Source organism: Ambystoma mexicanum, chromosome 5p (genome assembly GCF_040938575.1).
Source record: "Ambystoma mexicanum isolate Mex_15411 chromosome 5p, UKY_AmexF1_1, whole genome shotgun sequence".
Lineage (NCBI taxonomy): Eukaryota > Metazoa > Chordata > Amphibia > Caudata > Ambystomatidae > Ambystoma > Ambystoma mexicanum.
This window is the reverse complement of record NC_090930.1, coordinates 151954227-151979878: the sequence shown is the minus strand read 5'-3', so window position 1 is coordinate 151979878 and position 25652 is coordinate 151954227. Positions and strand designations below refer to the sequence as shown.

The 25652-nt window shown below is 48.7% G+C and overlaps 1 protein-coding gene across 4 annotated transcripts in view; it reads left to right on the top strand.

Moving 5' to 3' along the window:
* The window catches only part of LOC138480808 (ligand of Numb protein X 2-like), a 1017991-nt gene that overhangs the window by 753833 nt on the left and 238506 nt on the right, over nt 1–25652 (top strand). For all 4 annotated transcript variants that reach the window (XM_069612553.1, XM_069612555.1, XM_069612554.1 and 1 more), the window contains exon 6: nt 17345–17533. In XM_069612553.1, coding sequence (XP_069468654.1) covers nt 17345–17533 — 189 coding nt within the window. The remainder of the gene's footprint in view (nt 1–17344; nt 17534–25652) is intronic.

Here is a 25652-nt window from a genome sequence, read left to right as displayed (position 1 = left end):
TGCTACGGGATCGACACAAAACCGGTGGCACTACCACGAGCAAGTCACACCACACAGAGCACATCTCCCACGGCCGAAAGTCGACCACTCCGCCGACCGGAAAGCCACACACGGCGTCAAGGGTGAGGTCCGAGATTTCCCTATCCTCTGGGCAATCGCGTTCACGATCACCACATGGCATGCCCTGAAACAGACGAGCAAGTCCGTTTGTGACACTGTGTCGAAAGCCACGAAATCCTCACATGCTCATGACCGGGCGTCGAAAGACGCTTCAACAGCCCCCATTCATGTCGACCGCCGAAAGGCGCGTCATAGGCCTTCTCAAAGACTACGCCAAGCTCGAACATGAGTGAGCTGATCAAATAACCCTTCCCGGATACTATTAAAAAGCCGGGTGTCGAAAAACCTTAAGTCTTCGAGGACCCAGCGAGAAGGCACTATTTCGGGGGCTATTTTTTTTTTATTCAAACCGTTGTTTTATTAGTTCGATCAACAAACTTTTACAACATTTGTTTAAAATATATTAGAATATATTTTCTTCTTATTGAAGATTTAAAACACTTTTTTCTATTTAAGTTTTCCATTTGCTATAGCCCATTGGTTGGGTCTATTAAAGTTCATTTTTAATCTATTTCTAACATGTATAAGCAATTCATTAGTTATGCATCGTTAAAGATCCTTATATTTCCATATTATTGTTAGATCTTAATACAACAAACATTCATATCAATTTGTACTAAGACAAAAATTCATGCATAGACTTAGAGAGCTGGTAAAAGATGTAAGGTTACATAAAAGCTGCATTGATTTCAAAGTTTCCCAAGATAAACAGATGATATGCAATTACAGTGCTAATATCATTAACACTGCGCTTGCCCATTTTTCATTTGGAATAACTTCTCTAGTTCATTGTCTATAGACTTTAAAAGTCGACATAGGGCTAGAATAAAACTTGTTCGAGTCCCCCACATACAGTCAAGCCATAGCCATTCCCTTGATGCATCAGTTGATACACAGTAAGGTGTAATTGTTAATATGCGTGGTGACTCAAAGTATGGACAGAATATAACCATGTGCTTCAAGGTTTCCAGGGTCGCACCATCCTTACACAATCTACACCCTAACCCCGCAAGTTGTTTCCAGTGCGGGTTCCAGGTATATATACGCTCCAAAGTATGAAATTGATTCAATTTAAAGCGAAAATAGATATCCCTGGCTTTGCTACAGGGAAATTGAATTATGTAAGGTTTATGCGGCCGTCTAGATGAGCAAAAACGAGCTGCCTCTTTGTAGCCCTTAAGTGTCGCCATGCCAGTTACCGTTCTACACCAGTCATTCTCAACAATCCGATGTTTGACATAATCTGATCTATATTGCAAATCAGCTGGTGTAAGTTCAATTTCGTTAAGAAGAGCAAGCATTTTCGCATAGTAAATCGTGAGGGAAGATCTTTCATTTGCGATCATTATTTTACCCAAATCTTCACATAGACAATTTACAGGAGGATATAACATCCTAGCAAAGTTAGCCAACATACGCCAGTTTCTACGTGCAGAGAGGGCAGTGATACCAAGTTCCTGCCTTATCACAATATTGGGTATAGATTTGGCCAACCTCAGCGCCCTCTTCCACATACAACCTTGAAGTTGGTCGAGATAGCTGTTAATGTTTACTATACACATGTCTATGGCAAAAAGAATGATGGACTCTACTTTTAAGATGTAAAATTGAAGTAAAGGAAGCAAAGAAAATTTGCAGAACTTTAGATAAACGATCCGCATTTGTGTGGAGAGGGGAGCAGCTTTTTTATTTAAAACATCCACATTGCCATAGACTGCGAGTCAGTTATAGTGTATCCCAAATAGCGAATCTGAGGAACTATAGTTAGTGGGAAATTGTCAATTCTCCAATCACGGGTGATGTTCTTCCTCTTAAAGTTCCTGAATACTACTATGTTGGATTTTTCCACATTGCATTTTAGATTGTGCGTAAGACAGTATGATGAAAATAGGTCTAATTTAATTTGCATGCCTTTAGGCGTACGATCAAATAATACAATGTAATCCGCAAAGGCCAGCCATTGAATTTTAAGATGTCCCAACCTTGGTGGATACGAAATTTGTTGGTTCCATATATCATTAATTCCGCAAAGGTAAAGATTAAACAGCGTAGCAGCCAGATTACATCCCTGCTTAATGCCAGTGTTGATCTTTATTGGATGTGTAGTTGCACCTTCGTTGCTCACTCTAACCAAGTAGAAGGTGTTAGTGTGGAGTTTTGATAAAAGTTGTATAATGTATAATGGTATGTTCATGGCAGCCATTTTTTTCCACAACAATTCACGGATAACACAATCAAAGGCGGAGGTGAGATATATGGAAGCTATGTATAACGGTCCTGAGTCCTTGATTTTGTGCTTAGCTAGAAGATGTGCCATAATTGTGGCATTTAGGGGCGTGCCCATCCTTGCACGGAACCCAATCTGATATTTTGACAAAATTTTTCGCTCCTCAATACACGCTTGCAATTCCCCCAACAGCAAGATGGCAAACACTTTCGCAGCGGTATCAATCAGTGCTATAGGACGGAAATTGCAAGGTTGTGATCTTGCACCTTTTTTATAAATTGGCACAATAATGGAATTTAGCCATGATGGAGGAGTAAATGAAGTTGTCAACATGCCGTCAAACAGTTCTTTCAAGATGCAAGCCCACATAGCTGGGTGCCGTTTGAGAACACACGCGGGGATCCCATCTGGGCCTGCTGCCTACGAGTATTTAAGGGAAGATATCGTGTTCACTATACTCGATATATTCCAAGGTGCAAAGGAAGCAGGGGCCAAACGGGTCCATTTAAATTCAATTTTGTCAAATGTATGCGGGAGGGCAAACTTTTGTTCAAAGTAATCCCGCCAGGCCTGTGCCGATATCGAATAGGACTGGTCAGCGGGGAGTATAGTGGACCCTGCCCTGAGCTATGACCCAGGGAGAGGGCACTATTTTGGTGGCTATCTCCATAAAAGAAGCCCTGCACCAGAGCCAAACCCCTCCTCGCTTTGTCCCCCCTGTAATTCCAAGTTCATCACTATGGACAGCCGAACAAATTGACGTGGTCATAAGGCGAATGTCCTATCTCGCTCATATCTTTGATGACCACCCCAAGGTTCTGCAAAACCTTCAGGGTGCTCCACACAGCGGGCTAGTAACTACTCAAAGCGGGGTAGCAGTGACCCAGCCTCCCGCCAAAAGAGCACACACAGACTTCACTCAAGCTACCACCTCGCAGCAGGACTTGGGGCAGCATGCTTATTGTTACACCATGCAAGGGTCCCAGGATCCTGGAACTTACTGACACAGATGACCAAGGGGACATGGATGATGTCGGCCAATATTTTGATGACGACGATGTCTACATCATCCAGTCACCAGATCATTCAGACCCACCGTTGACAGACTCACCAGTGGATAACCAAATACAATATAACGACCTACTCCTAAAGGCGTCTGAGCGTTTCAAGATTGACACACAAGAGACACAAGTTGATAAAGTCTTTGTTGAAGACATACTAAGGGATAAGAAATCTGCAACCCATTGTATCCCCCTGCTGCAGTCAGTACAGAGACTCATCCAACCCTCTCTGCTTACTCCTAATTTAACACGGGCAGTCAACCTGCGCATTGAGAAAGTATTCAGGCCAGCCCCCTACCATGCCCTATACATCAGGGGACAGTTAAAACCTGACTCTTTAGTTGGAACTTCTGAGAGTGGGAAGCCCTCTGGCCTCTTCCGAAGCCCCTCCTGATAAGGAGAGTAAAAAGATTTGCACTTTTGGGAGAAAGGTAGCCTCTTCTGCAGCTTACCAAACTAGGACTGCTAATTAAACAAATCTATTAGCTAGATACAACTGTCACAAGTGTGATGACATTGCTGAACAAATATTATAGGTCCCAGAGCCCCTCAAGACACAGCTGTCACTCTCTATTGCAGAGAAGCAAACGGCATACTCAAGAACAACTTAGATGCAGCGGACAATGCAGGAAGAATCATTGCAGAGGGCATGTTGATTAAACAGCACACGTGTCTACGACAGTCAGGCTTCAAGCTTAAAACCCAGGCAACACTCCTTAACATGCTCATCGAACCCAGTGCTTTGTTTGGCAAAGCGGTGGAAGAACCTCTGAAGAGCGCAAAGGATGAATGACACCCTCGAATCATTAGGACAGCTTGCCAACAAACCGTCCAGGCAAAGAGGGGACTATTATTTGCACCGTTGCAGAGGGCAAAACTCAACGAGCTGCAAATTATAATCGAGGTGGCCAAAGCTCATCCTGGGGTTAGTCACAGGGACAGTCCTCTCAACAGGGGTTTCAAAGAGGCCAAAGAAAGTCTCGAAGTAGGGGCAGATCCTCCTCTTCCAGAGGCGGCTCAACTCCCTCCCCAAGCAATTAGCACCCACTACACGTTGCCTCCCATGCCACTCCAGTAGGAGGTCGCATTTCATAGTTTTCCCACGCATTGGAGGGAATCACCTCGGACAAGTGGATACTTTCCACCGTGGCAGGCGGTTATTGCATAGAACTGATAAAACAACCAGCCAACCACCCATCAAGGCAAAGGAACACCTCCCAGGAAGAACAACGTATCCTCTTGGAAGAGGTGAAAGCGCTGCTCCTGAAGGACGCCGTAGAAATCGTCCCGGCGAACCAGGTAAACAAGGGTATTTATTGAATGTACTTCCTTGTGCCAAAGAAGGACCTTACGATGCGCCCTGTCTTAGACCTGTGCCCTGCAAACACCTAGGTCGAGCCACAAAAATTCTGCATGACAACGCAACAGGAAGTAGTCCCACTGCTGAAGCAGGGGGACTACATGCCAACCTCGGATCTGAAAGATGCATACTGTCACATTTCAATGTTCCCAGCGCACAGAAGTTACTTGCATTTCAACATAGCGAACCAGCACTATCAATTCAAAGTGCTACCCTACGGCATAGCCTCCGCTCGAAATGTTTTCACCAGGGTACTGGCGGTAGTGTCAGCACATCTACGCAGGAAGTCAATTCCCAGTCTACCCTTACCTGGACGACTGGCTGATCACTGGGAAGAACCCCACATTTGCAAGCAAAATACCCAAAGAACAATCAATCTACTTTTTCAATTGGGTTTCTCAATCCACAAGAAAAAATCAAGCCGCTTACCAAACAAGACCAAACAGTTCCTCAGAGTTATCATAAAAACAGAAGAGGGTCTAGTCTTTTCGTCAAACGAAAGAGTACAAAACAAACTGCTGCAAATACCTCAGTATCTAGCCGGTCGCCAGATAACCGTATGCAAAGCAATGCGCTTGCTCTGGATCATGGCATCGTGCATTTACCTGGTCCCACATGCATGATTGCGCATGCGCCCAATGCAAGAGTGGTTGGCGAAACAGTGGTCTCAGGAAAGTTTTCAGTGAGACGATCTAGCGGTCGTTTCGCCAACCCTCGTACTAGCTCTGCGCTGGTGGATAAAGGAGAACCTGTTAAAGGGGAAACACTTTTACAACCCTTCAGTGCAAGTGGTTGTCAGAACAGGCGCATCACTCACCGGGTGTGGAGCCCATTACCTTCATCACACAGCGCATGGTCTGTGGACTCTGACCACAGCCCAGAATCACATCATCCTACTGGAACTTCTAGCAGTGCTCAAGGCTCTACAAGCCTTCGAAGCACACCTGTCACATCAGACAGTACAAATACTCAGTCAGTTCCACTGCTATATTTTACATAAACAAGCAGGCGGGGGACACACACACTCCAATTCTGTACAGGCTAGCACAAAAAAATCTGGACGTGGGCACTCAAGCGGGGCATGTTCCTAACATCGCAACATGCTGCAGGGGAACTCAATTCTCTAGCAGACTCACTAAGCAGAGATCCTCTACCAGAAGAGCATGAGTGGCAACTTGACAAATATATTGTAGACAGGATCTCCACGCAGAGTACCTCACTCTAGACTTGTTCGCAACAAGACAAAACACGCAATGCCCAGACTTCGCATCCAGGTTTCCCCAACACCACTCCAAGGGGAATGGCCTGTGGATGAACTGGTCAGGGAAATGTGCCTACACTCCCCCCCCCCCCCCCCCCAACTCCTCTGATGAGCAAAGTGGTGAACAAAATGCACAAGGAACATTAATCCTAGTTGCTCCTATGTGGGCGAGCCAACCTTGGTATCCACATCTGTGCAAACTGCCGATGTGTGACCCAATCAAACTCCTGTGCCCCTTCAACATGCTCACACAGCACGGGGGGGGGGGGGGGGGAGCAGCATACCTTAGACCCTCAACCTCAATCTATGAACTTGGCAGCTTTGCTCTTGAAGTCAGAGTTTGGTCATTTAAACCTACCTAAAAGGTGTATGGAAATCCTGAAGGAGGCACGTAAACCATACTCTAAACACTGTTACTGTGAAAAAGATTTGTATTATGGTGCCAGTCAAAACAAATAAACCCAGTAGAATGTACTCCTCACACATTCTTCATTACATGCTTCACTTACTAGACTCAATGTTCACCTAGTATTTAACTCAGTTCACCTAGCGGCTCTATCCATGTACACCACTTCTCTCTCAAAGTAAAGTGTCCTGGTGAAAAATCCCAGTCATTAAGGCATTCATTGAGGGAGTAAAAAATATCCACCCTCCCATTTCTAACAACGGGAAGCCTCCTGCCAGCCAGGCTATCCCTTTACTTAACTCCATCAAAAGGCGATGGTTACCTATTAACACCTTCACAAACCAGGGCTGTGAACCCGCGGGTGGAAAAACTTTTTCGTCCCTCCCCTTCTGACCCCCCTCTATATTGGGGGTCATGCCACCCAGGATTCGGTTGTGATCGCAACGCCAAGGAAAAGGGCAGGGGTTAAGTAATGTAAAAAAGGGTATTCTCTTGGAAAGAGAATCACTACTGTAGCGGCATACACCACACTGTTGGCCAGCTATTCTGATCTCCAATGGAACCTGCTGCTGGAGGGCCTCGAACCAGTGCGTTCTCGCCTGCTTACAATTGTCTCTGAGGGTAAGCAAGTAAACCATAACATCCTCAAAAACACCTTAGATGCTGCTGAGACAGCAGCAAGAACCTTAGCCCAGGGTACCCTTTTGAAACGCTGGGCCTGGCTAAAGAACTCAGGGTTCAAACCAGAGACACAAGCGTCGCTAATGAACAAACCGGTGGAACACTCCAACTTGTTTGGCAAGGCTGTTGATGAGGCACTGGAAACTGCCAGGAAAGAACACGAGACTTTGAAATCTTTGAATCCGATCACTCAAAGGCCCTTTCAACAGAGGGGGGAAGTTGTTGCCGCTCCTTTCGCGGACAGTTCTATTCTTGTTCCCCACATAACCAATATGGCACGGGTAACAATTGGTCCTCAGGACAAGGGTCTGCTGCCTCGAATACATATCCACCCAGACAGCGCCGTTGGAAAGTAAGGGGTCGCAATGCCACCCCACAGGCTCCACAGCCTCCAGTCAGAAATTACTCTCAAATCTGGGTTTACCACAGACCAGTGGGTGCTCAAAACAGTCACCCATGGTTATTGCATCTAGTTCAGCTGGCCACGTTGATTCAGACCTCCAAAGTCCAGGCACCGAACACTAGAACACCTGACGATCCTGCAGGAAAAGGGCGCAATCGAAGTCGTCCCTGTTCTTCAAGTAAACGGGGGTATTTATTCAGTGTACTTCCTTGTACCCAAAAAGGATCTCACCATGCGTCCTGTGTTAGACTTGCGCCCAGCGAACAAATTTGTCGAGCCCCAAAAGTTTTGTATGGTAACGCTGCTAAAAGTAATTTCTCTACTAATGCAGGGGGATTACATGGCAAGATTGGACATGAAAGATGCATACTTTCTTTCTTATTTCAATGTTGCCGGCACACAAGAAATACCTAAGGTTCATGATGGAGGACAGATACGATCAGTTCAAGGTGCTTCCCTTCGGCATTGCTTCAGCCCCAAGGGTATTTTCAAAGGTACTGGTAGTTTTAGCAGCTCACCTGCGCAGGCAATCCATCCGTTTATCGACGACTGGCTCGTAACGGGGGACTCCTACGCAACATGCCTGTCAAACACTCAAAAGACGATAGACCTCATATTCAATCTGAGATTCTCCATAAACGAGAAGAAATCTAGCTTCGACCCCAGCCAAGTCCAACAGTTTCTGGGGGCCCTGTTTTACCCTCCTACGAGAGGGTTTGAAACATGGTATTTCAGATCCTGTAGTATGTAGCCAATCGAGAGGTGCCGGTATGCAAGTCCATGCGACTGTTGAGGATGATGGCATCCTGCATTTACCTGGTTCCTCACGCACGTTTGCGCATGTGCCCCATGCAAGAGTGGCTCAACAGCCAGTGGTGTCAGGCCAGCGGACAATGGTTCGGCAGCCCTAGTTCTCTCTCGGCAGTGGTGGTCGAGGGAAAACCTCTTGAAGGGGAAAACCTTCACCAGCCCAGCAGTGGAAGCTACTCTCACGACTGACACATCTCTCACGGGGTGGGGAGGCTCACCTCCTTCAACTGACAGCGCACAGTAGTAGCTTCCAACCACATAAACCTGTTGGAGCGGTTAGCGGTATTCAGAGCACTGAAGGCCTTTCAGACAGTTACATGGAAAAATAGTACTGATGTTCACGGACAGCACCACGGCCTTGTACTACCTGAACAAGCAAGAGGGCACTCACTGTCCAGGGCTGTCCAGACGGTCACCGAACATTTGGAAATGGGCTCTCAAACATAAGATGTTTCTATTGTCTCAACACGTTCCAGGGGAACTCCATCTTCTGGCAGACATGCTCAGCAGAGACTTCCCATTGCCCTTGGAGTACAAATGGCGACTGCACGAAGACATTGTCTCCAACGTTTTCGCAGAATGGAGCTTCCCAGAGATGACTGTTTGCAACTCTGGAGAACTCGCAATGCCCAGATTACGCCTCCAGGTACCCTCAAAACCGATTCAAGGGGAACGGTCTCTGGATAACATGGTCAGGGAAATTTGTGTACGCTTTTCCCACTGACTCCCCTACTCAACAGTATTGTGCACAAGATGCACCAGGAACCAGTCGCCATGCTATTGGTGGCCCCAATGTGGGCACGCCAACCCTGGTTCTCCCATCTGATGGAGATGTCTCTCTCTCCTCCGATGAAACTACCTTGCCCATACAACATGCTATCTCAGGACAAGGGGAAAACACTTCATCAATGCCCGCAAACTCTTAATTTAGCAGCCTGACTCTTGAGATGATACAGTTCGGGCACCTCCAACTTCCTCAGAGATGCATGGATATACTTGCAGAAGCAACAAAGCCTAACACCAGACATTGCTACTCCAATAAATGGAAACGCTTCGTCATCTGGTCAATGGGATTGATGCTCCATGAGCATCAATCCCATTGCCTGCTCTCCTACTCCTATTGTATTATACCCGACTCATCTACTAGACTCGGGTCTAGTTTTTAATTCCCTGAAGGTCCACTTAGCTGTACTTTCAGCCTATACCACATCCCAGCAAAAGGTGTCTTGCTGGAAGGTCCCAGTTATGAAAGCTTTCATGGAAGGGATTCAAAGAATTCATCCCCCTATTTCTAACCCAGCTCCTGGATGGGACCTAAATGTGGTATTAACCAGACTTATGGGGGGTCTCCTTTTGAACCTGTGCACAAGGCACTCCTCAAAGCAATCACTTACAAGGCCGCCTTCCTAGTGACAGTCACTTCAATAATCAGATTTTTACTGCATGTTCAAGTGTTGGGAGTCCTCGTGCTATAGCTCACAAGCATTTACTGCTTTTTCGCGCTTTTTTCAAAGAGATTTTCTCATTTTTCGGTTAAATCGAGGCTCGAGCTCCACCGTTCTACTTCCGATCAACGGGGACCCGTTTCGGAATTTTCTACACTCCTCAAGTGTGAAGTTTTCATCGAGTTGCGCTTCTTGGAGGATTCCAGAAGATCTGAGGCCTACCTTTGACATGGCCCAGGACAAGGGAAGCTTGATGCCCGGATCCAAGCTGTTCAGGAACTGCCCTGGATGCAGGTTACAGAATGTTTTCAAGGAGGACGAGCCTTCGAGATGTCTCTACTGCCTTCATGAGGACAAGACGCACATGGAGAAGGACTGTGCGTTCTGCAAGAACCTATCGGAACGGACCATGAGGGATTGTCGTACCCGCCTCGCCAGCTGGCTGGAGAAGGGCCCAGCAGGTGAGAAGAAGTAAAGGTCTGAGCGGTCTTCTGCTGCCAGGCAGGGTGCGCCTTCCCCGGCACCATCAACCACGAGCCAACGTCTGGTTCAGGGAAGAGGAAATCTGAGAACCCGGGTAAGCTTCTGGAGAGGCCCCGGTCGATCTCGAAGGGAGCCGAGGGGGAGCGAGGCGGTGACCCTCCCCAAAAGGTGAAGGCTCAGGAGGCACCGAAGGTGGTGAGGGCCTTGATCCAACCGGCGAAGGCCTCTATCGAGGGAGTCGCAGCGGCCCTGGCGAAGCTGGTGGAGACTACTCCATTGGAGGCGACCTCGGGGGCCCAGAGTTTCCCTGCCAACGCAGAGGGAATCCTCTTTCCAGCCCATCGACAAGACCCCCGTGAAGACCCCGGTGGAAAAAGAGGGGGGGCCCGGTGGCCATTACGGACACGGATTCAGCCTCTGAGGAGAAGCTGGTGGAAGCCGTGAAGGGCCTCAACGAGAGGTTCGAGGAGGTACGATCCCACGGGAGAGATCCTGCTGATGTGATCGAAGAAAGCGACGAGGGCGACGACGAAGGCCCAATGGAGGAGCAGCCATCCCGCCCGTCGCAGCCATTGCCCGAGCCTCAGGACAGCTTGGTGGCCATTTTGTTGGCAAAACAATCCTTTTGCACCGAGATAAGGACTAGATTACCACGAACCCCGGTGGAGGATCCAGAACCAGGACCGTCTGGAAACCCTCCGAACAAGCGGAGAAGAGTCCACCCCGCCCCGACACTTCGTGCCCACAAGGCCTGTGGAGCCTTTATCCCCCCTCGCCGAACCCCCGAGATGACACAGCGACGGCTACAGCGACGGGGACGGATGACGACGGTGGTGACGACGGGACAGACCTTCCATCACCACCCCTTCGGGCTTCTCCTCCCGACGAAATTGGCTCTTTCCACGCCATGATCGCCAGGGCATCCGAGCTCTTCCAGCTCTGCCCGGAAGAACAGAAGAAGGAAGGCTTCCTATACCAACAGTGGGAGGCCAAGAGAAAGACGGTCCTTGCGGTACCGTTACTCGACGATATCTGGGACGAGGGACTTGCCGTCCTGGAGAACCCTTCCATGACGCCCGCCAAGAGGGACCGGTACGAGAAGAAGTACTGGGTCCCCGACGCCGCCCCCTTGTGCCTCAGGCGCCAGCTTAAGCTGGATTTGGTCATCTCAGCAGCGGCCAAGAAGAAAGCGGCGGGTGCGGCAGCTTTAACCTCTACTTGCCCACCGGACGGCGAGGGAAAGAAATTGGACGCCATGGGGCGATGGGTCATCTCATCGGCAGCGACGACAATTGAGGCGGCCAACGCCTTAGCGTTTGTCGCCCGTTACGACAGGGAGCTTTGGTACAAGATAGCTCCCCTGCTGGACTTCCTACCAGACGACAAGAGGGCGGAGGTCCTAGAGATTCTGCAGGAAGGTGAGGTGGCGTCGGACCAGGCCATAACGGTGGCAACGGACATTGCCGACGCCGGATTTCGCTAGTTAGGCAACGGTGTTTGCCTTCGACAACGAGGATGGCTCAAGGCGACAGACTTCCGTCAGGACGTTCAGACCAGGGTATTGGACATGCCGTTCGACGGCAACAACCTGTTTGGAAAGGTGGTAGATGAGTCGCTCCAGGCCATTAAGACCGACCGAGACGGCCCGAGCCCTGGGTGTCCTACAACGACGACGGCCCTTTCGGAGCACCGGAGGCAGACAAGGGGCCTCCAAGGGATCCAGCGGTGGCTCCTCTACGTACCGCCAGGCGGCCCGCTCCTCATCCCAGGAGGCCTACAGAGGTTGCGGCAAACAAGGAGGATCTCGCCACCGTCGTCAAGGAGGCCAAGGCGGCAAGGCCACTTCCAAACAAGACTGAACCGGCCGTAGCGTCGGGCCCCCACCGAAGCACCCCGGTGGGAGGGCGACTGACAAAGTTAGTCAGCGTGTGGGAGTCCATCTCCACCGACCGTTGGGTGCTGGATACCCTGGCCCGCGGGCACTCGCTAGAATGCCTGAAGTGTCCCCACATTCCTTCCGTGGCCAGGAAGGAGAATCACGTCCCTCCAACTGCTGTTGGAGATAAGGGCGATGCTCAAGTAAGGTGCCATCGAGCTCGTCCCCAAGAGGCTCCAGGGCTCCGGAGTATACTCAAGATATTTCCTCGTCAGACAGGTGGTTGGCGCCCCATCCTGGACCTACGTCGGCTAAACAAGTTCATCAAGGCACAGAAGTTCAGGATGGTCACCCTCCAGCACGTGCTGGGACAGCTGGGGGAGGGAGACTTCCTATCGTCGTTGGACATGGGGGATGCTTACTTCCACATCCCCATTCTAAAAGGACACCGAAAGTTCCTCAGATTTGTAGTCCAGGGACGGCACTACCAATTCAGAGCTCTGCCGTTCGGATTGAAGTCGGCACCCAGGGTGTTTACCAAGTGCCTAGCACAAGTGGCGGCGCGGCTGCACCTGCAGGGGATCCACATCTACCCCTACCTAGACGACTGGCTCATCCGTGCAAGGACAAGAGAACTCGCCGTCGAGCGCACAGCGAGGACTGTCCGCCAACTCACGGAGCTGGGATTCGCCATCAACTACCCCAAATCCCACCTGGTTCCGTAGCAGGTGGCACTGTTTCTGGGAGTGAAGCTTGACACAGTGGAGCGATTGGCGTCTCCGTCGGAGGAGAGGACGAAGGATATTTTGGGCAAGGTGCAGCGCCTGCTAATCACGGACATGGCCAGGGTGAGGTCCATCAAGTCCCTCCTCGGGATGATGTCCTCATCCATCTACCTAGTGCGCCTTTGCAGACTTAGGATGCGTCCGCTACAAGAGTTCCTCGACGCCCACTGGATGCAGGGGGCGGGTAGCTTCGATAGGATCCCACTCAACGAGGTCTTCCGTCGGGTGATTCAGTGGTGGGGCACCCGTGCGCATCTCACGACAGGCACGGACTTTCAGACCCCGGCGTATCAGGAGACGCTGACGACGGATGCCTCCCTGGAGGGATGGGGTGCTCACACGGGGATCTCCACGGAGGAGAAGTCTCTTCACATCAACATCCTGGAGCTCCGGGCCGTGTTCTAGGTGCTCAGATCGTTCCTCCCGTCCCTCAAGGGCAAGGTGGTGAGGATTTTCACCGACAACACCACCACAATGTTCTACATCCGGAAGCAGGGAGGCACCAGATCCCCAGCCCTGTCCAAGGAGGCCCAGGATCTGTGGCACTGGGCCGTCGCCCAGGGGATGTTTCTGGTTCCCTTCCACCTGGCAGGAATAAAAAAAACACCATTGCCGACTCACTCAGCAGGGAGCTACGCTCGTGCCATGATTGGGAACTATGCCAGGATCAGGTGGATCGGCTCTTCGGACGTTGGGGCAAACCCCAGATCGACCTGTTCGCGACAGCGACTAACTCTGTGCCAGAGGTTCGCCAGCAGGTTTTCCCCAGCCGAGGAGCATGGGCGATGCTTTCTCGTCCCCCTGGGACAGCCTGTTCCTGTACGCGTTCCCTCTGTTGCCGTTGCTGCTCCATCTCATCAACCAACTCAAGAGGTCCCGGTGCAGGATGATCCTCGTCGCACCGGCGTGGCCGAGACAGATCTGGTACCCAGACCTTCTGGACTTGTCAACGTCCCCACCAGTCAAGCTGCCGACGGACGCGGATCTTCTCTCCAGAGAAGGAGGTGCCATTCTTCATCACGACCCGGAGTCGCTGAACTTGCAGGCCTGGCTCCTGCAGCACTAGAGTTTGGAGGGTACGATATTCCAGCAGACTGCAGAGAGGTTCTTGCAAAGGCCAGGGCGTCCTCCAGTGCTATGGACATAAGTGGAAGAGGTTCTCTGTCTGGTGCCATGCACAGAAGATTAACCCTCTGCGTATTACGGCCTCAGGTGCTACCATACCTACTGTCGCTGGCCAAGGCTGGACTAGCTCACGCTTCTATCAAGATACACCTGGCAGCGATCTCCCAATACACCAGAACTACAGGATGGCCGTCCTTATGGTCTCATCGACTGGTGAAGGAATTTATGAAGGGACTGTTCCGATCGTTCCCACCGGTGAAGGCTCCAGCCCCGGCGTGGGAGCTCAACGTGGTGCTGACCAGGCTTATGGGACCGCCATTCGAGCCTTTGCATTCGGCTCCGTTGAAGTTCCTGTCGTGGAAGACAGCATTCCTTGTGGCCATCACTTCCGCACGACGAGTGGGAGAGATTCAGGCCCTATCCTGCAAGCCTCCATACTTGACTTTTCACGATACAAGGGTGGTGCTGAGGGCGCACCCCTCTTTCATGCCCAAGGTGCCGTCGGACTTCCATCTTAACGAGCCCTTGATGTTGCCAGTTTTCTTTCCGTTGCCTTCGTCGTCGGCCGAGAGGACTTTGCACTCGCTGGATGTAGCTAGAGCGCTTAAGTTCTACGTGGACTGAACGAAGAGTTTTCGGAAGACATCACAGCTATTTGTGAACTTTGGACCTGTGAATCAAGGGAAGGCTCTCTCGAAGGCTTCCATTTCCAGATGGCTCTCCAGCTGCATCATGCACTGTCATTGGTTGGCCAACCGACAGTTTCCCGGCCATCCGAGAGCCTATTTGACCAGAGCGATCGCTGCTACTACGGCGTTCTTGTCTGGTGTGCCCCTGCTGGACATCTGCAGGGCTGCTACGCGGAGGTCGACGCACACCTTCACGAGATTCTACTGCGTCGACCAGGATTCCAGGGAGGAGTCTAGAGTCGGCCAAGCAGTGCTGCGCAACCTGTTCGCCTGAAGGTGGGCCTGGTGAGGAGGTAAGAGTTGCTTAATGTTGAGTTTATGTAATGCTTAATGTTGAGCCTGTTGCCACCTCCCGTGGTTGTGCATGTGTGTACTGCTATGTATTCTTATATTCATGAGCATGTGAATCCATGCCAGACCCCATGCTAGAGAAGGAACAAGTTACTTACCTGTAACTGTTTTTCTCCAGCATGGGTCTGGCATGGATTCACATGCGAACCCTCCCGCCTACCCCTCTGCGGCTCTTCTCTTGGTCCTACTGCCACTTTACGTGCTACCAAATCTGAAGATGGCTGCCAGAGGAGGGACTTGGGTAGAGGGCAGTCATTGGCTGAGGGCAGTATGACCCAGAGACCAGTGATTGGTTATTAGTAGAAAGACAGTTCAGAAACTAAACTGATTTTTTTTCTTTACCAAGGATTCCCAGCCTGACGATGGGGAATTCATGAGCATGTGAACCCATGCTGGAGAACAACAGTTACAGGTAAGTAACTTGTCCCTTTCAATCCTAGACCCTTCGTTAAAATTCAGAGATAAGGTGGTTCTGCGCACTCACCCACGGTTTGCGCCCACATTTATTTCTAGGTTTCATGTGAACCAGTCAATAGAACTACCCACATTCTTCCAGAACTCCACTAACGTGGCTGAGAGAAGCCTACACACACTGTGCGCAGGGCGGTCATGTACCATCTGGAAAGGACTAAACCACTAAGGAAAACAAACCAGTTTTTCGTTTCATTGGCGGCTGGTAGAGAAGGGGACCCTGTCTCAAAATCAGCCATCTCGAGGTGGATTGTCAATTGCATTACACTCCTGCCAAAAGATCTGCTCTTCAAGCCTAGAGCACACTCGACTCTGGACACTGGGGCTTCCATAGCATTCATTGCAAATGTTCCTCTCAAGTCCATTTACAAAGCGGCAACCTGGAGTTCTGTACACACCTTTAAAAAACACTATTGCCTGGACACTCTTTCTAGGTCTGATTCTCAGGTGGGACAAGCAGTACTGAGACACCTTTTCACTACTGTTCCTCCTCACATCCCACCACCAACTCTGGGTACTGATCGCTAGTCTATGCACAGCATGCGATTCTAAGCAGATTCACAAGCATCAGAAGACACAAGCATCAGAAGACATGCATTACTTACCATAATAGCATTTCTGATGATTGTATCTGCTTAGATTTACATTCGCCCACCCTTCCTCCCTGCTTGGATGGAAGGAACATAGACCTCTTACTACTACTTCTCTCTTTCTGTACTCGCGATAGTCATAAGGCTCCCTCACGGCAGAAAAAACACAATCGGAGGGACCTCGACGTGTGAGGGATTTTGGGTACACTGCACGTTATGGATAGTGTTACAGCCACACCCATGTCGACATCCCCTTTCGATCCTTCGAAAGACCAGATGCAATACTCCACGGTTACCACTAGATGTCGGACTATATGGACAGCATGTGAATCCAATCAGATAGTATCATCAGAAATGCTATTACGGTAAGTAATGCATCTCTTATGGTGAGTAATGTATCATATTGGAAATCTTGATGTCATACAATATTTTCATTATAACCTTATATCACAGCTGCAAACCCATCTTGATATTTATCACACTTTAACAATTACTTTGCAAAATGTACTAGATTTGCGCACTACCAAATAGAGTAGAAACTTTGTTATTCAGCACCTTTGTAAAATCCATATTGCTGATGGCAAAATAGGCTTGATAACCAAGTCTGTTTTCTGGATGTCGGTGAACCAGGAAGCCGAGACAAATGTATGGACCCTCGACCTCTGCTCTACTTACCAGCACACTAGCATCCAGATTATTTTGGTATCCACACTTTTTTAAACATATCTGTCATTTTGTCATCCAAAATATGATGTATGATATAGCCAAGAAAGGGGCAAGTAAAGTGTTCTATATAACACAGTGCTGGATAAAGAAACTTACTTTATATTTTGGCAATAGATTGTATTTGATATGAGAAGGCATCTTGTGAAATTACAACTTTGTTTCTTTTGGAAAGGCACCTTTAGAACTTTCAGCAACAGCTTAAAAACCCTATTTAGAGAAATAGGCGACTGTACTCATAGCGCTGAGTAATGGGGCAAAAAAAGGGAAGTCGATTTTAGAGCTAGGGTTTGCAACCTGCCTTTGTCATGTATTTTGGACTATGACTCCCATGATCCACCACCATTGACTTTTTTATGGCTTGGGCTAATGAAAGTTTTAGTCCAAAACATCTAGCAAACCAAAGGTTGCAGACCCCTGATTTAGAGGTTCTGTTGTGATGTCAAGTATGTGATCTTTGGTTATTTTCTTTTGCAGTCCAGTGAGGCCAGAGTTAACTTTGTGGTCATGAGACAAACTGGCGCCCAAGTTGCAGATGTTGCTGAAGATGTTGGCACATCCAGTAATAGTGGCAGCAGCAGTAGCAGCAGCAATGGAGGAAGTCCTGTTCATCAACGTAGGCGGCTAAGCCCGCATCACTACCGACGCAGATCTGCTTACCAAAAGGTCAGTTAGCTTAAAAATGCTACCATTGCATGATTTTTACTGTACAGGTTTTTTATGTTTCACGTGCCGTCCAGAAGTTGCCATCTACTGTTTGATTCAGAATATTTTATCTTTGGTTTTTGCCTATTGAAGAAAAGCCACCTTCATCTGTGTATCCACAATGGAACATCTTTTGTTGATATGCCTCTCGCAATGTTCTTTCAAGCAGACCCCATCTTCAGTATTTTCTGCAATTGGGTTGGTTGCAAATCGTATGCAGAGTGTAAATTGGATGACTCCATAAACAGGTTGTAGAATAACTTTTGTTATCATTGTTCATAGTCATAAGTTATATGATTAAAATAACTGCACAGTTGTGTGCTTTTACTTATAATAGTAGGAGACCAACTGTGTCCCTTGGTCCCCTCTTGTCCACTACCACAATTAAAAAAAGAAAATCTACACTCAGTGTGTGCCATCACCCCAGGTTGAATGTTATAGGCTTATTTGGGATAGCGGTGCATCCCACAAGAAGACGCACATCAGGCCTTCTTAGATTCACTAATGGGGAAAAATCAGATGTAAATCTTAGCCCATTAACCCCTTAAAATATGCTCTTCAATCTATTATATACAAAACTCACCTAACACAGCTGTAGTCACATATAATCACTTTAATACCATTTATACATAAAGTTCATTAAACGTGGACTGCAGTGACTCGTGAACATCCAGGAGTCCCTGGGATTTTTGGAAGATCTTGTAGCTCGTGGATTGGTTTGTCATCACTTGCTGGCAGTCCTCCACTTTGGTTTTCATCAGGCTTTACTTTGCCTTACCACTAGCCGCTTTACCACCACTAACGCACATTGTAATCTGCTTTGGACGCTCTAGATAGACTCCACAGCATTGTTACAGATAGTATTCGGTCCACCCTAGCCAACACCTCCAACCAGAACATCTTAAATTTAGAATATGACCATAACCTGGTCAATCGTGCTCTCCTCTTTCTTGTATGTATGTTATATGGGCTCCAATATTGATGGACGATTATGCAGTACTGAATCTGGAGGAGACAAGGTCTGCCTTCATGTTAAAGGGGTTATCCTACAGGTTTTCATTGTTAATCCTCCTGCCAAGATAAACCTACCACCTCACTTTGTAATATGTGGGGACAGAAGCTTCAGGTGGGGGCAATTAGCATATACAGAGGAGACGCAGCAAGTGCATAAGTTCACAGTAGTGTCGAGCATAGGGGATCACACATGTGGAAACCATGAATAGAAAGTAGTGAGTCCAAGATCCACTTCATGCTGCATGTATTTAAATATCTGCTGTTAACAGGATACAATCCTACCAGCATTTCAGACATCCCTTAATACAAAGAGATCTCAATGTATCCACCTTTTCTTTTTAAAACACTTATTGGACGTAATTGTGGGATTGCTCCAAATGGATGCTTATCAAGAGTTTTCCAGTGTTTGAATGGTTGGGGTTGGCTCGATTGGTTGCAGCCTAATTGCAGTAGACTGACTCCAATGTTGCTTGGAAGACAGCAGAACCCTCCGCCTGGGAGCAGATGGGGGAAATCTTTGATGTTGAAACTCAAACATGTAAGCCTTCAACAAAAGCGCTGGATAATAACACTTGACATTTGGGAAGCCAACTCATCCTCTCCTCTCAATAGGGTTCTTAAGCATACACCACAGGATTTTGGAGTTATTGTTGCCACTCTGTATCTGTGTTCTGCGAATGCAATCTGAATGTGATCAACTTTGCTGCCACAGAATAGGCGTCAATGTACTGAACACAATGTGCTTCAAAAGGAGAAATCTCTGTAGCCCATATGGCAAGGTTAAATGTAGAACATCTCTGTTCATCCTTTACTCTAACCATTTGCTGATCTGTGGCACAATTTGAGCGTGCCCGGAGACTGCCCTTGGGTGGTAGTGGCGCGCAGTATAAATCAACATAACCTAACACCTGGATTTCACGTGTCCCGAGGAACTTGAATTCCTAGGTAGGTAAGGGTCTCTTTAGGCCTTCCCACCTCCATTCCTCAAATATTTTCAGCTGGCACGATCTTCTCAGTAGGAGACATGACGTTTTCAAATGAATCTTCAAATGGGAGATTGGGCCAAAGTCCTAAAACAGGAAGAATAATGCTTATACTGAGGAGTCTACACTTGATAGAAGCACTAACAGCTCCATTGCAAACAATGTAGATCCTACAGGAGCCGTTTTATTTTTACTTCAATCGCTGGGTTTGTCTGTAAGCACTGACTCGAAGTCCAGGTTGAAAGAATAAGTGGCGAGAGGAGGGCAACCTTGTGTAGTTCCCCTGTGTAGGGATAAAGCATCCAAGACCACTCTATTCCCACAGCTAAAACATTACCATATAGCACCCCAAAAAGACTCTGGAATCTCTGTCCAAAAACAAAGGCTCAGAGTTTGTACACAAGATATTTCCATCCCGCTCTGCCAAACCTCCATGCATCCATGTCAGCAGAATTGTTTGGGTGTTGGAATATGTAATCGCTCTTTCATGTTCTCTCCTTTAGCGCCCCTTAATAAACCCCACCTGATTCCTGTCGATAAGTTTGACATCACATCATTAAAATGTTCAACCAAAGAAATTCACGATCTTTACATCTGCATGAAGCAGTTAAATTGGACGGTAATTGGCCCTATAAGTCGAGTTGTCTTTATTGGGACATTGGGGTCTGGTCCATAGTGGAGGGCTTGTCCCCCAGCACATTTTGTATTAAATAATGCGAGGAAGGTGTCGGGGAGTCATAGTATCACAAGTATGACACTGACACATTGGGTACATTTTGTAAAACCTTTCTTGAAATGGTTGGGGTTGCACAAACTCCTACTCTGCCCTATAGCTAAGATGGGAGTAGTCTCGGTAGGGGGGCGCTGTTGTGCACACTGCTGAATGGAGCATTGAGCGTGAGCTCCTCAGGCAGGCTGAGGATCGGAGCTGAAAACTCGCGATAAATTTCCCGGTTTTCAGCAAAACAACTGTGATGGTGTCATGTAGATATCATCCCACACACAAATAATCGTGAGAAACAGTGCAGTAACTCCTGAGTTATATAGTGTGACTCGAGTACCCATGGATGGCCTGCCAGGAGAGACCAACGCACACGTAGATCCTGACCACTGTGGCTGCGACAAGCCTTGGCGTGCCCACAGAAAACCGAGCGGTCGCCTCAACATCACCTCGATCAGAAAGGCGAGACAGGGAGGACAGAACTTGAGGAGGCTTGGAGAGAGCGGAGACCCGCAACACAACCGGGGGCAGGCGCACGCTCCGGTGTGAGTAGCCGTAGAGCGCCTGCAAGTACACCCAAACGCTGATGCATTATCCGACACCCCAGACAGGATCTCCTTAGCATATAGGCACGCAGAAGGTAGGACGTAATTGTACACTTCCCCCGACCGAACATAACACCACTGCACCAGAGTCAAGTCCAGCATGAACCGCACACACTGTAATCAGTGTAGCGGGACAATATCAATAACACGAAGGGTGACCGCAACGGGATACGCTACGTGTTAGACCCATTCACACGCACTGCCGCCCCACAAACTGGCCATCAAGGCAGGATCGCTGGCATCCCCATAGCGGCCCACAGGGATCTCAGGTGGCCGGGAACAGAGCTGATACTATAGCCCATCCAAGAGCCTACAGTGCACAGGCCGGCAGAGAGAGGGAACCCTGTCACTGAGGGCAATAATTTGCTCCACATAAGCTCCACGTGCCCAGCAGATGTCCACCAGCCGCCATGCGGCGACTGCAAAAGGAGCCAGATAAACACACACCACCGCACCACAGCATCAACAGATCCAATCCCCCCCCTGCGCAATGGAGGTGCGATAGCAAAGCACATAGGCCAATCAACCTGGCGGCTAGCAGAATGGGATATGCATACATAGTCTAAAGACATAACTGTGGCCAAATGACAGCGCCTAGCATGCTTGGGGAAGTTGAGCCACAGCACTGTGTGACCCACCCTCTGACCCGTAAGTGGAGAGCAACAGGATCATTCCCACAACAACCTGGGCTCCTATAGACTGCGCACTAAACACAATGAAGAGGCAGAGACACTGGGATAAAGCACAGTCAACACATGCAGGTGCAGGCAGTGGGACATATATCGCCTGGGCGTCATAGCACGGAACAATCCTCGCAGATAACAGCAAATTTAGGTACATTTTTGGGGCACATCAGACTGGCCACAAACAGCAGAAAAGTCACCCTGCCCCACCCTCTCGTATAACACCAAAAAGTGGCATGGTAAATTCAGTCTGAGATTCACACGGGCTGTAGTCTCGGATACAACACGAAACAGTAAGTGACCCAGGCCATACCAGGAAGCCAGACCCGCTCCAGCAAAGGAATCACTATAGACATTTTGCATTAAGGGGTGATATATAGGCTACGGAACCAATGGCGGAGGGGAGTACAATGCCCAGGGGGGCCGGACCCAAAACGAAAAAGGGCGCCATAGAAAAATTCACAACATCACTCACCAAATCGAATACCGCAAACGACCCTGACCCCGGACAAACCATGTCCGCCACACCATCCGCTGCGCCGCCCACAGGCGGTCTTCACAGTCCATGCAACATGGCTTTGCGCCGCTGAATGACAGACTAGACGGGATTAACACAAATGTTACAACAATGAAGAATCAACTTGAGAAGGCAACAAGCATAGCTGAAGCTGAAACGAGGATTGGTGTGACAGAAGACACACTGGAATCACTCCAGAACACCATGACTGACATGGCCAAAGCCTTGGGGGGATGGTAGAACTCAAATGTGAAGATCTGGAAGCAAGATCCCGTCGCAATGCGAGTATAGTAGGGGTGCCCGAGGACGCACTCAAGGGCCTGATGGAACCCTGTCGAACACCTACTTAAGGAACTGTTGGGGGACCCGGGCTGTTCGCCCATGTTTGTCATCGAACGCATGCACAGATCACTGGCACCCTGTCCCAAACCAGGAGCCTACCCTAGGCCGATCATAGCCAGTTTAATGAACTACAGGGATCTGGTGCTACGCGAGGCAAGGGATAAACGGGAATTGCAAATGGGTTCCAACGTTATACGAATATTCCCAGACTATACGCTTGCGGTGCAACAAGACTGGCGATGTTTCACGGGAGTCAAGAAGATGCTCCGTGAATGCACGATACCCTATGCAATGTTGTACGCAGCAAGACTGCACCTGCAGTACAATAATAAAATGTCTTCACCTTCCCAGAGGAGGGCGATGCCTTTATGGAAACCACTGTTCCAATGCCTGACCAGCAGAAACCAGGCGGCGCTGGGGACAGCGTGAGCAGTTCACCAATGCAAGGACAAGATGGGTGAAAGTATTCGAACTGACGCAACACCTTTGAAACGATGGTCACAAGGCAACATTGACGACCGGATACAGCTTGCGCGCCTCCTGTAAGAGTAACTGTTATGTAGACAAACACCTCAGTTTATTATGTGTTCTGGTAACGTAAACAAGATGAATCACCTAGGGCAGTAAGGTCATAATACCCGCCCTCGGCTACGACGGAAGCACCCCCCAAATGCAAGTGCACGAATTTGTTTGTTGGGTAGGAAGGGGAACAAGGGTAGGAAGTTGGGGAACATGCATAGTTGGAGTTCGGATGTACAGGTCATTGACGTGGATGAGAGTTAAGGTACACTATAACACAACGAGTCTGAGGTAAAACACTAGAGCATGGCTGATAACTTATCAGAAATTAAATGAATGAGCTGGAATGCGAGAGGTCTCAGAAATGCCTGTTAAAACAAGGAAAATAATGGCATAAATCAACAGAATAGGAGCATGAATTGTATACCTTCAAGACACACACCTACTGGGACACCAGTAGGAACGAATTGCGCCGGGATGGGGTAATACACAATATAATACATCGTACTCGAGCAGAGACCGGGGGGGGTGATGATTCTCATACGTAAAATACTACCGTTTATACACTACGCACCGGAGTACGATCCTGGTAGCGGGTATGTGGTGGTCCAAGGGAGATTGGGTGAAACGGAAGTCCTACTCCTTAACCTATATGGCCCAAATGTAGATAACCCTGACTACTATACTGAGGTTTTCCGGAAATGCGCAAGATACCAGACAGCCCACATAATCAGTGGTGGGCATTTTAACACGATTCTCGACACAAATCAGGCTCGTTCATCCAGAACCCTCAGAGCACTCACCAAAGCCGCCCGCAGGATACTGACACACATAAATGTTCTGGACCTGAGAGATGTGTGGAGGTCACTACACAGCCATAAACAATCATATACATTCTATTCATCTGTACATGGTATGCATTCCAGAATTGATATGTGGCTGGTTTCATAGAGGGTCATGGGCTGGGCAACAGATGCAACAGTACTACCTAGGCCATTGTCGGACCATTCACCAGTAGTGGTAACGCTGTCTATCCCTACACTCTCCCCACGACGACCCCCATGGTGGTTTAAAGCAACCGCACTGTCTGATCTAGTATACAAAACTAGTATGATCCAACACATTATAGAATACTTTGATAACAATGACGACACGGTTGTGAGCCATGCAACACTTTGGCGAGCATTTAAAGTCTCTATTAGGGGCATTGCCATGTCGACTGAGCTCGGAGTCCTAAAAGATATTAGGAGGGATGTGGGGAGGCGAGAGGGAAACATAGCCAAGCTGCAAGAACAGTACATGACCGCCTCTACGGCGCGAACGAGGGCGGATATTAAAACACAGCTTGAAGGATTTAGAGAAGTCGCAGAGCGCGACGTACAGTATTTTGACAAGCCAACAGCAGCAAGACGATATGGGGAACAGGAACGCCCAGGGAAACTCCTAGCGAGGATGGTGAGAGGGGAAAGGGCGAACACAAACATTCCATACATTGCTCAGAGAGATAGCGCAGTCATTACTGATCAGGAGGGAATCGAGAAAGAATTCTATGACTTCTACACTGTCCTTTATTCCTCCCAAAGCACTGCCACAGAGGGAGAGATAGACCGGTACCTGGCTAAAATACCCACCACATTATTATCTGATGACACAAGGGAGTCCTTAGAGACCCCTATGACGGTGTCAGAGATAACTGAGGCCATTAAGTCCCTACCCAGCGGAAGGCGCTGGGCTCTGATGGACTCTGGGCTGAAGTTTATAAGGAGTGTTTGGAAATGTTGGCTCCCCGACTCCATGCAGTCTGGAATGAAGCACTAAGCATGGACAAACTCCCCAAAATGATACGCAAAGCAATAATTACTCTTCTATTGAAACCTGGGAAGTCCCCCGAGAAGTGCGGATCCTAAAGACCGCTCTCGCTAATAAATGCAGACGCGTAAATATTTGCATAAATACTGGCCACACACGCTTGAACCCTTTGCCACATATGGTACACGCGGACCAAGCGAGCTCGTGCTGGGGAGATCCACGGCACCCAACATCTGTTGATGCTATAACATACTTGCTTCAATCCCTAGGGATATGCCAGGTGCAGCACTTGCACTCGATACGCAAAAAGCCTTCGACACAGTGTACTGGGCATTTCTATTCCAGGTTTTGCACAACTATGGGTTCGGTCCGAACTTCATAAACTGGATATGTATACTGTACATGCAACCCTATGCCAGGTTTTGTGTCAACAGAGCTCTCTGAGCAACCCTGGAACTGGCAGGTGGAACTAAGCAGGGCTGCCCATTATTGCCTCTCCTGTTCGCATTGGTCATAGAGCCGCTAGCAGACATGTTGAGGGCCAGACACAACAGGGCGGGGATTCTACTAGCCGGCAAAGTAGAGATCCTAACTTTATATGCAGATGACATATTGTTCCATCTAAGAAACCCGAAGGCTAAACTCGGAGGTGATGCGCACAGTCAAAGAATTTGGAGAATTCTCCGGACTGAAACTGAATACGTCCAAGTCTGAGATGTTCTCACTCACAGAAGCAACCCAAAAGCCTTCAGAGCTGATGGGGCTCGCATGGGCCCCCGATTAGGTGAAATGCCTAGCGTGGTTATAGCACGAACACCACAACTCGCCCGCACCCTTAACTATAAGACACTGACGGAAGCGATCTGTGCCAAACTCGAACGGTGGAG